The sequence below is a fragment of the Sinocyclocheilus anshuiensis genome, unplaced genomic scaffold, assembly GCF_001515605.1.
Source record: "Sinocyclocheilus anshuiensis isolate Anshui unplaced genomic scaffold, SAMN03320099.WGS_v1.1 scaffold472, whole genome shotgun sequence".
NCBI classification, from domain to species: Eukaryota; Metazoa; Chordata; class Actinopteri; order Cypriniformes; family Cyprinidae; genus Sinocyclocheilus; species Sinocyclocheilus anshuiensis.
The window spans coordinates 412,371-427,125 of record NW_015557102.1 but is presented as its reverse complement, the minus strand read 5'-3'; the positions used below and the strand labels follow the sequence as shown (position 1 = coordinate 427,125).

At 36.9% G+C, this 14,755-nt stretch overlaps 1 protein-coding gene across 1 annotated transcript in view; it reads right to left on the bottom strand.

Moving 5' to 3' along the window:
* kalrnb (kalirin RhoGEF kinase b) overlaps positions 1–14,755 on the bottom strand; it is an 83,620-nt gene that overhangs the window by 51,278 nt on the left and 17,587 nt on the right. The window contains 11 exon segments of the mRNA XM_016472520.1: positions 438–610; positions 1,518–1,709; positions 1,890–2,012; positions 3,895–4,125; positions 5,317–5,448; positions 7,786–7,977; positions 8,109–8,231; positions 9,830–10,330; positions 11,504–11,696; positions 12,144–12,258; positions 12,441–12,533. Coding sequence (XP_016328006.1) covers positions 438–610; positions 1,518–1,709; positions 1,890–2,012; positions 3,895–4,125; positions 5,317–5,448; positions 7,786–7,977; positions 8,109–8,231; positions 9,830–10,330; positions 11,504–11,696; positions 12,144–12,258; positions 12,441–12,533 — 2,068 coding nt within the window.

Below are 14,755 nucleotides of genomic sequence, written 5' to 3'. Positions count from 1 at the left end.
TGAGCATGTAAGAAATATTGCTGCTGCAAATATAACATACATGAAATAACCCCCATATAGCATACATGAATCACACCGTAGCAGATCTTTACAGGTGGAGCTGGGGAAGGTGGAGGGTTTCAGAGTTCTCTGAAAGCGTGCTGCAGGAATCTCAAGTGAATGCTAGCCAGCCATATAAATGCAAGGCAGTAAGCTCATTGGCTGCATATGCAGCATGAACCAATCAGCTTGTGCCAAGTCGTTTAACTCTCTGAATATCATCGGTTACTTTAACAACCCGTTGCCTGCGCCATCTAGAGTTTCATGACTGAACTATATATTTATTACTTTTACTATTTTATAAGGGTAGGTACTCAAGTAAGGGTATCAAGTACTCAAATACTTCACAACTGGTTATGATGCAATACTGTACAATAGGAGTGCGCTGTAAATCTCACCGCAGGTGCTGAATGAGCTCCTCCCCTTCTTTGATGACATTGAGTGTGGCATCTAGAGTGCTGCTCTGCTGCTGCTGAAACTGTCTGATCAGCTCCTGAACAGCATCCACAGACTCAGAGTTCACCACTGGCTCCACAAGAGTCTTCTGCAAGTCCTCCATCCACGACCACAGCTACAGACAGACAGAACAGAATGACAGATTTTTGGACGAGACATTATATTTCCACTCCTTTGTTTGTGATCAGATCATTTCAAACTGAAAGTTTTCAGTCCAAGCATCCAGTAAGCAAATGCATTCAAGCAGGCAGTTAAAAACAGCGCTAATGCTGAAAAACTCAGCTGATTACATCAGAGATGGTGGAGACAATAGTTACTCACGTCCAGATTTTAGTACATTATTAATTTCATTGTGTATTTGGCTTCAAAGCATGATCTCTCTCATATGCTGTTTCAGAGCAGCCCAAGCAGTTTCTCATCACGCTGTATGAAATACAGACTGAACAGCAGCTCAAAACACCCAACCACTGCATGAGCATGATACACAAACTACATCTCTCGGCTGGATTAATCAAATCATTGTTGCGTTAGTAAAGTTTTGATGCATGACGATGGTAATCAAGGTAAAGACAATTACAGTAACATACAGGAGTCATACATTAGGCATGCGCGAGTCCGTTATTATTGATATGCAAACAAATCTGATGTACACTGATTGCTGTAACATCATATTTTGCACATTTCAAGATATTTGCGTAGTTGTCAAAATTATAACAAGTTTTTTTTTATAATGGATGCTGGCTAAAAAGTGTGTTTTATGTGAGGGTCAATGGTTTAGTAATTCTGAATGGATCCATACGGTAACAGCTGCCAAGGTTGTTTATATAGAATCGTCATCCATTCAGTTTAGTTTTTAATTTGTGCTGTCAGTCAGTAAGTGGAGTTAAGAGCTACTATCAAAATCTCTCACGCATGAACAGATATCAGTCAAAACTGTTAAAACTATTTGAGAAGCACTGAGAAGCGCTGTTTAGTGTGTGTGTGTGTGTGTGTGTGTGTGTGTGTGTGTGTGTGTGCAATACCTCTTTAGTGTGGGTGTGAAAAGACACTGAGATATCCAGCAGTAGTTTCCTCTGCTCCACCCTCCGTACAAACTCCTGAACTCTGACCTCCAGGTGATGGGCGGCAGTGTAAATCTCTTCTGGATCACACTCTCCCGTCTGAGCCAGCTGCTCCCCTGCCTCCAAAAGCTTATCCGCATTAGTATAAGTGTTCTGGAGCGAAAGAGAGAGAACGCGAGTGAGAGAGAGAAGTACATTAAAAACATCTTCCTTGAATATTAACAGGAAACTCAATAGTATGATGAATGATATCACTGCTACTGCTCATTTACTCCTCTCTCATCAAGCAAAAAATACACACACAAACACAACATAAACTGATTTGGTTCCAACCTGTGCCACCTCCTGGAAGTCATCGTGCCGTTTTTGTAGTGCTCTTGCTCTGTGTACAGACTTCCCAACTCCTGTGTGTTTACTGAGGAATGCCTCGCCATGGTTTTCAATCCAGTCCAAGACCTGCACACACACACACATACATACACACATATCAACACTGGATAGTCTATTTCAAATTTAAAGGAATATTCCAGATTAACAGTTTACACTAAGATCTCTCCAAATCTTCCCTTGTCAAAAGAAGAACATATATATTACATGTATATTACATGTATGTATGTATATATTATATATATATATAAATTAAATTAAATTAAAATGCAAATTACATGTTTTAGTTAATATAAAGTTAATACATTTTAAATGCAATAAACTGCATGTTCATCACTAAAATTTACAATTATAAATATATTTAAATGCAATAAATAAATAAAAAATTACATTTGGCAGCATGCTTTAATCATATTTCAAAGACAATAGAAGTAATTATGATATATAAAGATGTACTTAAAGGTATAGTTCACTCAAAAATGAAAATTCTGTTATCATTTACTCAACCTCAAGTTGTTCCAAACTTGTATGAGTTTCTTTCTTCAATGGAACATAAAATAAGTTATTTTGAATAATGTTGGAACTACAATGTCAATGGGGACAATGCAGCACCTGTCTGGTTAACCACATTCTTCAAAATATCTTTTTTTGTGTTCAGCAGAAGAAAGAAACTCATACAGGTTTGGAACAACTTTAGGGAAAGTAAATTATTACATAATTTTCATTTTTGGATGAACCGAGTCTAATTTATTTCGAATTACGTCAAAAAACACTCTCAAGTTTAAATAATTGCATTTAATTTAAATTTAAACTGTAACACATTTTCATTGATTTCATTTCATTTTCAAATAACATGCAATTAAGTGTCCAAAAACAATACATTCAATTTGCACTTAAGCATATTATTTTAAAGTATATTATTTCCATAATAAGTACTTTTTTAACAGTAAAGTGAAGTGAAAAAGTGAAGTGACGTGTGGCAAAGTATGGTGTCCCATACTCGGAATTTGTGCTCTGCATTTAACCCATCAAAGTGCACATACTGAACACACACACACACACACACACCGTGAACACACACCCGGAGCAGTGGGCAGCCAATGCTGCGGCGCCCGGGGAGCAGTTAGGAGTTCGGTGCCTTGCTCAAAGGTCTTACCTCAGTCGTGGTATTGAGGGCGGAGAGAGCGCTGGACATTCACTCCCCCCACCTACAATCCCTGCCGGTACAGAGACTCGAGTACTCGCGACCTTTGGGTTACAAGCCCGACTCTCTAACCATTAGGCCTCGACTGCCCTAAAGTGTTAGGACTATACTAAAGTGTTTCTAATTTGTGAAGTTTCTTTCCTATATAAAACATTTTACACATCCTAAGAGCAAGTCAGAGCTTAAACAGTTAGTTGGAAAGAGGCTCAGGGGATTTTTGAAGGTTCAACAAACTTTGTCAGTTAGAAGTCAAAGTTCTTTAGTTCACTGCACAACCTCAGTACTCGAGTAGGCCTTGTTTCTGTCTAAAGAGGCCCTGGAAAGGATGCAGTCACATCAAAGAAACAACACAGTCCTGACAGAGAACCGGTGAAGGTACAACAAAAAGCCCCTGAAGGCGACGGCCTCAGGAAGTAGAGTGTATTGTTGGAGGTATTGACTAGAAGCCAAGCACAATACTGCCGTCCCTCGAGGACGCTGAGGCAATTTCAGTCAACTCTATGAGTCAGAGTCCATGTCACTTCCTTGTCACTTCCTCTAATGCTCTCTGCACTTGATATTTGCTCTGCCGTAGGAGAAACATCGTTACACGCAAAGATCTATAAACAGCTGCTGAAAGGTTGAAAGGCTGGGGTCACATTCGTCAGATGTTGAATTCTGTGGGTATAGTGTGTGTGAGTGCATGCATGTTTGTGCACTGCATGCATATCTGAGTGGTTCTATACATGATTTACATGATGTATTTACCTGCTGCACATCTTGCTGAAACACACACAGCTGAAGTCTTTGGTGCAGCCGGAGCTTGCGGTGTTGCAGGAGACCCTCTAGTCTGCGATACTGATGAACCACCTCATGGACCACCTCCAGAACCCCCCTCACCGCCTGACTGTAGTCGGCCCCTGCTGTCAGAGACCCGGAGTCAGCCGGAGGCTGAGGCCTCTGCAACACATCCAGTAGTGTCTTTCCTTTCTGACTGACCTGCAATCAGAAATATAACATCCGTTAGTCAGTGGTGGACAACAACAAATTATTTTAACTCCGTACTCGAAGTATTTGTGTTTTAGAGTAATGATTACTACATTATAAGCATAATATATAAGCATGATATTTTACATTTTAAAGGCCCATTCGAACCAAAGTCATCAACTATAATGATAATGATAAAGATAAAATTATAATAATCGTTCTAATTCTATAATATTAGGGAAGTTCACACCACAACTATAACGATAATGACACAGAGATACGAAATTGTTGTAATCATTGTCAGCTGATCAATGATTCATTGACAGCCAATCAGAATCCACTCAACTTTAAAGAGCTTGAGCATTTTAAGTGGTAATTGCAGAGTGTGCTTATAATAAACAGAACATTATGGTCTGTTGGTGTGGATGCTAATATAGTTAACGTTATAGTTATCTTTATAATTATCGTTCTTAGTGTGAACTGGACTTTACTGCATTTTGAAAAAAGATATATTATTTCGAACTAAAGAAATCGAGACACCCTCCGAGATACATTAGACATGTTCAGTTTCTGAACAATTCTTTTGATTCAGTGAATCATTAGGAGCTAGTCTCTGGTTAACAACTCAATCAGTCATGTCTGACTCAAAATTAGTCGAGAACCAGAAGAAATATGACACTCAGAGCTCAAGTGTGCAAAAGATTTGACTAACGGCACATACAGTAAGTTGCTATTTTGCTATTTTACAGTAAGTTGCCAGTTTATAGTATTGTTTATTGTAAATAAAAATCATATTTAAGTTATACAGTACATGAGAGCCATTTGTTTGTGAACTGAATCTGCTCTAAAAGGGCAAGTGTAAAAATTTAAATTAGATGAAAATTGACTTTCACATTACAAGTGAAAAGTTGTGTGTCTGCAAGGTTTAAGATTACGGTTTAATGATAAAACGTCCTAGTGGTGGATTTGTTTCTTACAAACATGCAGCATTTCACTTCACAAGACATTAATTAATGTACTGGAGTCTTGTGGTTTACTTGTGTACTATTGTGATGTTTTTATCTGCTGTTTGGACTCTCATTCTGACGGCACCCATTCACTACACAGCACTACAAAATTTCTCTAAATCTCCAACACAAAGCTTTGTAGGCTACATTTCATGTTAAAAAGCGTACTAAATAGAGCAGCTCCTCAAATGCTCACCTCTGTATATGCTGTGGTGACCTGCTCGTACAGATTCTGGTGGTTGTGAATGGCCATCTCAAGCTCTTGCGTAGCTATCGGCAAGCCGACCTCACCGCATAACTTCACCCATCCCTCCATGCTGGAGAGAAACTAACAGAGAGAACACCCTCTTAAACTTTATAGCATAAAAGGTCCATGTAATAAAACCAGAGAGGACAGAGGTGCACAGTTGTACACACTCATTAAAAACAAGCTCAGACATAATTAAACAGAGTTGCTGAGGATCATACAAATTGGGGTCATAAATCAAAGGCATGAAGAAGCTATGTGTGCACATTTCGACAAAGGAGTTATTAATGAAGAAACAGACTGAAACTGACAGGGGAGCTTAAAGTACAGTTGCATATAAAGGAAATTCAGAATTATTAAAAAAAATGGATCAAATGAATCAAGGAACCAAACTAGTTGGGAAATATAACATCAGAAAGTAAACAGTGGTAACAGGCAGCTGTTATAGTGAGGTGCTAAATCTGATTAAATAATTACTTTTCTTGGTAGTCTAATGCAGTCATAGTCATAGTATCAGCTATATTAAATCATGTTTTTCACTTAAGTAAAACCACATTAAGCACTTTTGTAGGTTACCTCCCAAAACAGTTTTACAGCGTAGACATACTCAGGGTAAAATAGTTACACTGGGGGTGTAAAATCACAATGCATCAATCTGACAATGAAAATTTTATGCATTCTTTAAATCATACACACTGATTACAATATTACAATATAAATTGTAATGAAACATACCAAAATAACTTAATCAATCTTAATCGAATTAAACCTAGGCCAAATTTCTTCAGACTTCAGGCTAAGTTGTTGACTTCACATTGTTAATAAAGAATCATAATCAAATTCTTGTCCGAGCAATTTTTTTGCACCACTACACATAGTGTAAAATAAAATAATAAATAATAAAATAAAATAAAACATTAATATTACATTTATTAAAATTATAATTTATATAAATATGAATAAAAAATATAAATTAAAATAATATTAATTAAAAGTAATAACATTACTTTTAATTAATATTATTTTAATTTATATCAATTAAAAGTAATAACATTCAATCAAATTAAAATGACCACCATTACATTAAAAAAAAACGTACTTTTAAACTGAAATCTTTTCATTTAATGAAACAGAATCCATAGACACAAAATGTACATTTTATATTATTTTTCATTTTCAAATTGCTCCCTCCCTATTGAAAATAACCAGCAAAAATGGCTGGTTCAAAATCATCATTACTCGTTTCAAAAGAAAAGATGATAATGGACAAAACAAGATCACATATAGTGGAAAATGTCACTCATGACAAAGGCTCCAAATGATAAATAGAAAATGTAATAGATTTCAATAGATCTGCAAAACGAAATTAACAGGGAAGATCAAAAATAAGATACTATACGTGCAAAACATGTTTCTTGTTTTCTTCTTGGTTCATGGTTTTCTTGTTTTTTTCTGATCAAAGCTCAACATTAAAGTGCCCCTATTATGCCATTTTTAAGGTTGCTAATATTGTTTTATGAGTCTCCTAAAACGGCTTAACATGCATGCAAGGTCAAAATTTTTTTTTCTCAAAAATAGATTTAATTTGACCTCATTTCTAAATGATTTGTAAACGACTCGTGTGAAGCAGTTCAAAGAATCAGTCTCTCTAAACCCCTCCTTTCCGTGAGCCCTCTCTACTGTGATTGGTCAAATGGCGCAGTCCTTTGTGATTGGTCCAGAGCCGTAGAGAGATTGGCTCTGGATTGGTCGACCGCGTACAGCGCGTGTCGGAAACGAAACGCCCATTGCCATGACAGAACGACAACCCTGGAGACTTGTCAATACATAGAAAAGATGGTATCGATTGTACCTTACCAATTCGAGCCGGAGTCTGATGATGAAACGGTTGAACTGGCTGATCGACAAGAGACTGATTTGCAAGCACGACTGGAGCAGGACGTTTCTCAGTGGTCAAGTGTTAACAAGTTTGTGGTAATTATAAGATGCGATAAAACAAATTTACTCTCACAGCGTAGGATACAGCATCTTCTCGACATGATGCTAACCACACGGAAATTTTACTGTTTGTGGACGGGCAAGTTGGCGACGTAGAACGTGGGCGGACATTATGCAAATGTGTTACTTCGTGACGTAGAGCCGTAACAGATTAAGATTCGAATTCCTGACGACTCGTTTAGGCGATTGTGAGCTGACTCTTTTTTTTGATAGACAATAACTTTATTTATCGTGCACTGTCGGCTTCACAACTTTGCAGATAGTTTATGTTCACATACAGCTACATGTCACACTGCATGAAAGGTAATATTCGAAAAGGCATAATAAGGGCACTTTAAAAATTAGAATAAGATGGGTAAGCTTTAAGGGATTCACAAAATAATTAGCTAAAAATAATTCGTGTCAAAAAAACGTTTTTACCTGTTCAGACTTTTGGTGGAACACAGAGGACATGGCCAAGATGGCACTGCGCTCCTCCAGCGCCGAGGCAAAGCTCTTCCAGTCCTGATCCAGCTGACCAGAGATCTGCTGTATCTGAGCGGCAGCGTAATGACCCGCCTCACAGAGCCGCGTCGCCACCGAGACGATACGCGAGATATTGACATACGCATTCTAAAAAAGAGAGAAACAGGATGCCAGAAGATGATCCCATTAAATTAGCAACAAGAAGACACAAAAGCTGTTCAATTTTGTCCAGTGAGAGTGTATCCAGGGTGTTTTCTTGAAGCATTCCTCCGTCGTACCATAGAGTTCATAGCAAAGTGGTCATGCTGGGTCTGTAGATCTGCTGCATTCTGGTCGCTCACGCCAATGTCTGTGTGCGTCTGCAGGAACAGCTCTTTATTGTGTCCGATCCATTCAAACATCTAAAGAGAGAGAGAAACAGAGAGAAAAATGCTGCATTCACAGACAGTTTGGTCTCAAAACACCCTTCCAATGTCTTTAGACCCAGACTAAAAGAAGCAAACGATGACCACAGACTGTAGATTACCATACTGGACCAATCAAGATTCACATTTGTACATAAATATTTACAAAGGCCCAGGCAAATTTGCTTAACAGTCGTTCTAGGGCTTTGGGTGATTTAACTCCCTGTTAGTGTTCTAGTGATCTACACGTGAACCTTAATATACACAGATTTTCTCTTTGGCTGATGTACAAGCAATAGCCCTTAGTGTTCTGGCTCTGGTGGAGCACAGATGGGCTCAGTCAGCAGGACCGGGGAGTGTGAGACTGCCTCTCCGTTTGGGCTTAAACGGAACACACGGCCTCCCGCAGACATCAGGCCACAGAAGGGAGTACAGTGAGCATGCTATTATCATTCCCATCATTCATTATTTACACTTTCACATGACCTTCACCCACAGTACTCTACTACATTACACGATTTTTCTTTCATCGAGTCATGCTAGAAGTAGCTTTTTAAAAATGTGAGTGGTGTTTACTAGTGCATTATCTATACTGTATATGGCAATGCGAGTATGTATCTGTAGCTTGCTGCAGTTTAACTACATTAAAACAAAGGAGCATATTTTACTGCCACAACTGAACAAAAAATAGGGAATTCGTTAATAAAACGTTGCTATAAAGTCATTAGAATTAATCTTTATTTTGTGGCCTTATGTTATATAGGCCTATATATTTTCTGATATGTGAAAAAAATTATATTTATAAATGTGTTGTAAACAAAAGAAAAGCTTCAAGGTCGAAAAGCAAAGTCACTGAGACAGTCATAAATATTAGTACATTTTTGCATTTTATAACACAGATATGTATTTTTTTTTAAATACATTTTATTACATATATAATACATAATTGTATTATTTTATTAAATGTATTATTGTTATTGTTTAATTGTTTTATTATTAAATACATTTTTTATAGTACAACAGTATTATTAGTACAGTAAAACATACAAATATTGAATAATTCAATTGAATACAAATTAATAATATTTAGTATTATTTTTTATATTATTGTTAACTTATATCATTATTTGATTAATTTACTATAATCTATAATGTTAATTATTATTTTTGTTAAATACCTTTAATGATTTTTATTTACAGTAGAACAGAATTATTACTACAGTAAAATATTAAAATATTTAAAAATATATTTTTTATTAAATAAAAATAATAATATTAAATATAGCATTTTATTATTATATTATTATTGGATATTATTATATTTAAAATTATTACGTTTATAATTGAATAAAAATCTTATTATTTAAATACATTAATAATAATGATAATAGTTATTAAAAAGTTATTAAAATGATCAAAGTTATTATTATTAGTATTGTTGTTGTTGTATAATCACACCACAAATACACATTTACAATTTTTGTTTTATGATTAGATTTGCTCTAATATATATCTCTTTTTTCATTGCTGATAGTTTGTTCTTCCTTTGTTGTTTACTCTTCTCCATATTTCACACTTTCATTCTGTCCTCTAACCTTTTCTGCATCCTGCTCGTAAAGCCGTAACTGAAAACACTGGTCCAGCTGCTGCTTGCGGTTGTGCCAGGCCTGTAGCAGGTGCTGCCGCGTAACTTGAAGTTTATCCAATAGGGCGGAAATCTTAGGTACCAAACTCTGGAAGTCTGCCCCACCAGAGAGCCTTCCGTCTCCCCCATCCCTGATCTTCTGAAGTAGCCGCTGTCCTTCATGGTCTAACTCATCCACCGGTGCCTTCGTCATAGTCTTCCTCAGTCGAGCGTGCTCCTCCAGGAGTTTCCGTGCTTCCTCTGCGTTAGTGGCCAGCTCCTGGCGAGAAAGCACCTCCTGCAGCTCCTCCAGCCGGGAAAGGAGGTGCAGAGCGCCTCCAGTGAACTCCTCAAGGGAAACACGGAGCTCAGTCCATTCCACGTGGTCGTACTCCAGGGTCCCTTCCAGATCTGCCGTCAGCTGAGACGGGTCCACCAACTTAGTCAGACCTTCCACTGAAACCATACTGGTCTAAAAGAAACAAAGAACAACCACTGATGTTCCAAACAGTATATAATACATAAGGAATATATATATATATATATATATATATAGTCCATTGGTCGCTTTTGCAAAACGAAGCCAGAGAAGGTGATCAGGACATTCGCTCAAAGAGGTTTATTTTGTTATAATGACCGACTGCACATTGTAAAATGTATTTACAAATCACTAAATGGAATTTATGGGTGGGTGCTGTATGTATGGCCCCTATATCTAAATCTGCTAAATGCATTGCTGTGAAGTGTAGGCCAGTGGTAGGATTTTAATGATAAGGAAATAAACAATATATTGGGTTCAGTTTTTTTCTGTCTAATTATCTATAGGTGGGAGGGTTCTCAAGCAAATTCTGATGTAATTAATTGTGATACATTTAATAATAAAAACACGAAATTACTAATAAAGGGATCATGGAGTGATATGAAACATGAAACTAGCAGAGGTATGACGGCAGTCAGTCACAGTTTAGCGGTCATTATAAAAAATATACTTTGGTTGCTACAGAATGTTGACCAAATTATAATCAAGTATTTAATATAATAAGGAATATGACAAATATCTATACACTACAGTTCACATTTTTGATGGCAGTAAGATATTTTTAAAGAAATTAATACTTTTATTCAGCAAGGATACATTCAGTTGATTGAGCAAAGATTTTTACATTGTTACAAAGATTTAAGAAAACATGTTCTTTTGAACTTTTGATTTTTCAAATAATTCTGAATACATATAAATATTAAACAGCTTAAAAAACATTAAGTGTTTTCAACATTTCTAATAATAGGAAATGTTACTTAAGCAGCATATTAGAATGATTTCTGAAGGATCATGTGACACTGAAGACTGTAATGGCTGCTGAAAATTCAGCTTCACATCACAGGAATAAATTAAATTTTTAAATACATTCTAATAAAAAAAAAAAACAGATATTATAATATTTCACAATATTATGGTTTTTACTTTATTTGCCTTGGTGAGCATAAAAGACATGTCACAAAAAAGAAACAACAACTTTTGAACAGTTGTGTAAAAAATTTTTTGCAAGAACAGACACATTGCTTTGCACTGGCAAAACATTTCATTTATGTCAGTTTTTGGAACGTTTCTGTGGCTTTCTTATTAGACAAAATTCCATTCGTATACCTCAAAGGTGAACTTGGCACTGCCAAAGTTGGTCTTCTGCTTCTGCCAGAAGTTGTCTGGTTTGATAATGAGAGCGACGCAGATCTCAGCTGGAAACGACTCCTGTAGCGTCTTCAGCAACGGCTTGATCAGATCCCACTTCGAGCCGCGCATGTCTACGATCACTGTAAACCCTCGTTTACTTACATCCTCACTGCACCGGATAAAGAGATTGAGAAAGTTAGAGGAAGACCAACACCTTAGAGCCATCCAAGGAAATGTTAATAAAAACTGTGCATACAGTATCTTCTGAACAATTGCTTAAACTTGCATAGCTCTGCATCAGTGAAGCTATATATTTTTAGAGTTGCATCACATTGCATCAGAATGCCCTAAAGATCAAATAGATGCTCTAATCAAAGGCTTTAAATGCATCCATATCTGACCCTTTATGTCTCAAACTTTAGCAATTATATTATGATAAAGTGTAGCGGTGCTGTAAGCAATTTTAGCTGTTTTGATAAGATTTTGAGGCCTTTTATGCTGTTTACTGAGTCTAGGGCTGTCACAGAGCCTGCTTTCTCGGGACACTTTTCTTCAGGGAAATCTTCCAGGGACATTTTAAGTGAGGTGTTCCAAATAAATGTTGGAATTTTATAACCTGGGCACAGTAGAGAGGTAGGTCACCAGTTTCCGCAAGTCTTCTTGTTTTATTCTGTCATGATTACTTCGTGCAGGGAATGTAAGGATGGGTCCCCCTCTCTTGTCTCTTCCTCCTGAAAAGAAGAGGACCGATTTATTACTAATTTTACTACTCAAAGCACTTCAATGGCCCTAATTACGGTAATACCCATGAGCCTGTGTGGGTGCGTGCTTAAGAGGGTGCTAAGACAAAGCTGTTCCACAGTGAATGAGTGTGTGTGTGTGTGTGTTTACAATGCAATTATACATTTCCCACCTGAGACAAAGGCAACCTTCTCTCTTAAAACTGTTAGAACATCAGCCGCCTTTATTCCATCATTCCTAAGAGATCCTGATGAGAAAGACGGAACTGAGAGAGAGGGAATAAAGAGGAGAGAAAGAAAGGGATATAAAAGTTATATATAGACTCAGGGCTGTAACCCACCATAGACAAAGAAGGAAACACGCCTGTTCCAATTTTCAGAAGAGTGAATGAGAACCGAGAAGTGTTTTTCCAAATGAGTCTGAAAGGAAAAGTTAATAAATTACTCAGCCTCATGTTTTCCATCTAAACCCATATTACTTTAATTTAACAATAGTTTATTGCAAAATGAAATGCTAGAGATCATGTTCTTGTTGTTCTTTTCAATACAATAAATGTGAATGGTGACGAGGGCCTGTTAAGCTCTAAGAATGTCAAAATAGCAACCATAAACTTAAAAAAAAAACATTAAAGGTAGTCCATACAACTATATTGCAAAACATTTGAAGCCAAATATTAACTTTGTGTAAAAAAACAGGAGAATTTATTTAAAATATTCCCCTCCATCACAGTTCTTATTTCACATCAGCAATTTTGATAAACACATATTCAAATTTGGCATTCATGATACAGCTGTGACAACAACCAAAAAAGTCTGACATCATTCTGGATGTTTAAAGGGACTGTTCACCCAAAAATGAAAATTCTGGCAATAATTGTTCCAAACCCGTAAGACCTTTGTTCATCTTCAGAACACAAATTAAGATATTTTTGATGAAATCCGAGAGCTTTCTGACCCTGTATATACAGCAATGCAACTACCATGTTCAATGACCAGAAAGGTAGTAAGAACATCGTTAAAATAGTCCATGTGGCATCATCAGCAATGGTCTTACGGGTTTGGAACAACATGAAGGTGAGTAATTATTTATTTTTGGGTGAACTATCCCTTAAAAATGATGTGACATGTCTTGGTGTGCCATATTTGAAATGATACCAAATGATAAATGATTGAAATGATATCTGAACAGTGACTTTTTCCTCACAATACGCTATTACAGAACTTCATGGACTTTAAATTGCGTGATTACTACTAATACTATGGCATTTTTATGGTTCTTTCAGTTATTCTTTTAGCTTGACACCTGGTCACCATTCATTTTCATTGTACTGTACGTATAAAGAGCAGCATGAACATTCAGGTAAACTTCTCTATTTGTGCTCTACAAAAAGGAAACATTCAGCTTCTAATTACAAGAGGGTGAGTAAATGATCTCAGAACTCTCATTTTTGGGCGAACTATCCCTTTAAGTTATTTCATGCGGTCTTCACAAATACTAAAAAACATGGTCTCTTTCTTTTAAGGCAGGTGCAAATAGAGTTAGATGCTATTTACACTAAGTGAACACATAATAAAACAGTATACAATAATAACAACATATTAAGTGTATGTTTATTAAAATCATAAATGGATGTAGCCTCCTTGGGACCTACTTACTTGTCCCTATGCCTAAAGGCCACGATATACTCATGGCAAAGTTCTTTTTGTGTTTTGTTTTTAGGAATAAAAAGAAGTAGAAAGGTATACTTTTGGCAAACATCCTGATGCCACACACAAGGCTGGAAGTGCATTTAGATTAATATGTACTATAAATACATGCTGCACACTTTCCTCTCAATAACAAAATAAATACACTGCAAAAAATTACAACAGTGAGAACAGCAGCAGTTAAGAAAGCATTTGAACATAGTGATGTTCAAATCACACAGCCATATCACCCTGCAGCCCAAGACTGGTTGCCCACCACTGTTGTCAGCAAAAAATGACAACAGTGAGAAAACAGCAGTTAAGAAAGCATTTGAACATAGTGATGTTCAAAGCACACAGCCATATCACCCTGCAGCCCAAGACTGGTTGCCCAGTGAAGCTAAGCAGGGTTGAGCCTGGTCAGTACCTGGATGGGAGACCTCCTGGGAAAACTAGGTTGCTGTTGGAAGAGGTGTTAGTGAGGCCAGCAGGGGGTGCTCACCCTGTGGTCTGTGTGGGTCCTAATACCCCAGTATACTGCCGTGCAAAGGCAAAAGACCATAACTTCACTTTTTGTCGAAAATGAGTTATCGATAAAGTATCTTGAGTCAATTTCGTTGTTTTTTCGAGAAAATAATGGGTCGTCTCAACCGTAACTTCGAAAAGCCCCAGAGAAACCAAGGCAGAACACCATATAACACCAGTTATGGCTCTTTCACTTTGTTTGGAATGCTCAAATTGAGTTACGGCGTTCTGTCTTTGTTTAACCGTGCGTCAAAATGAAGTTACGGTGTCGGTTTCG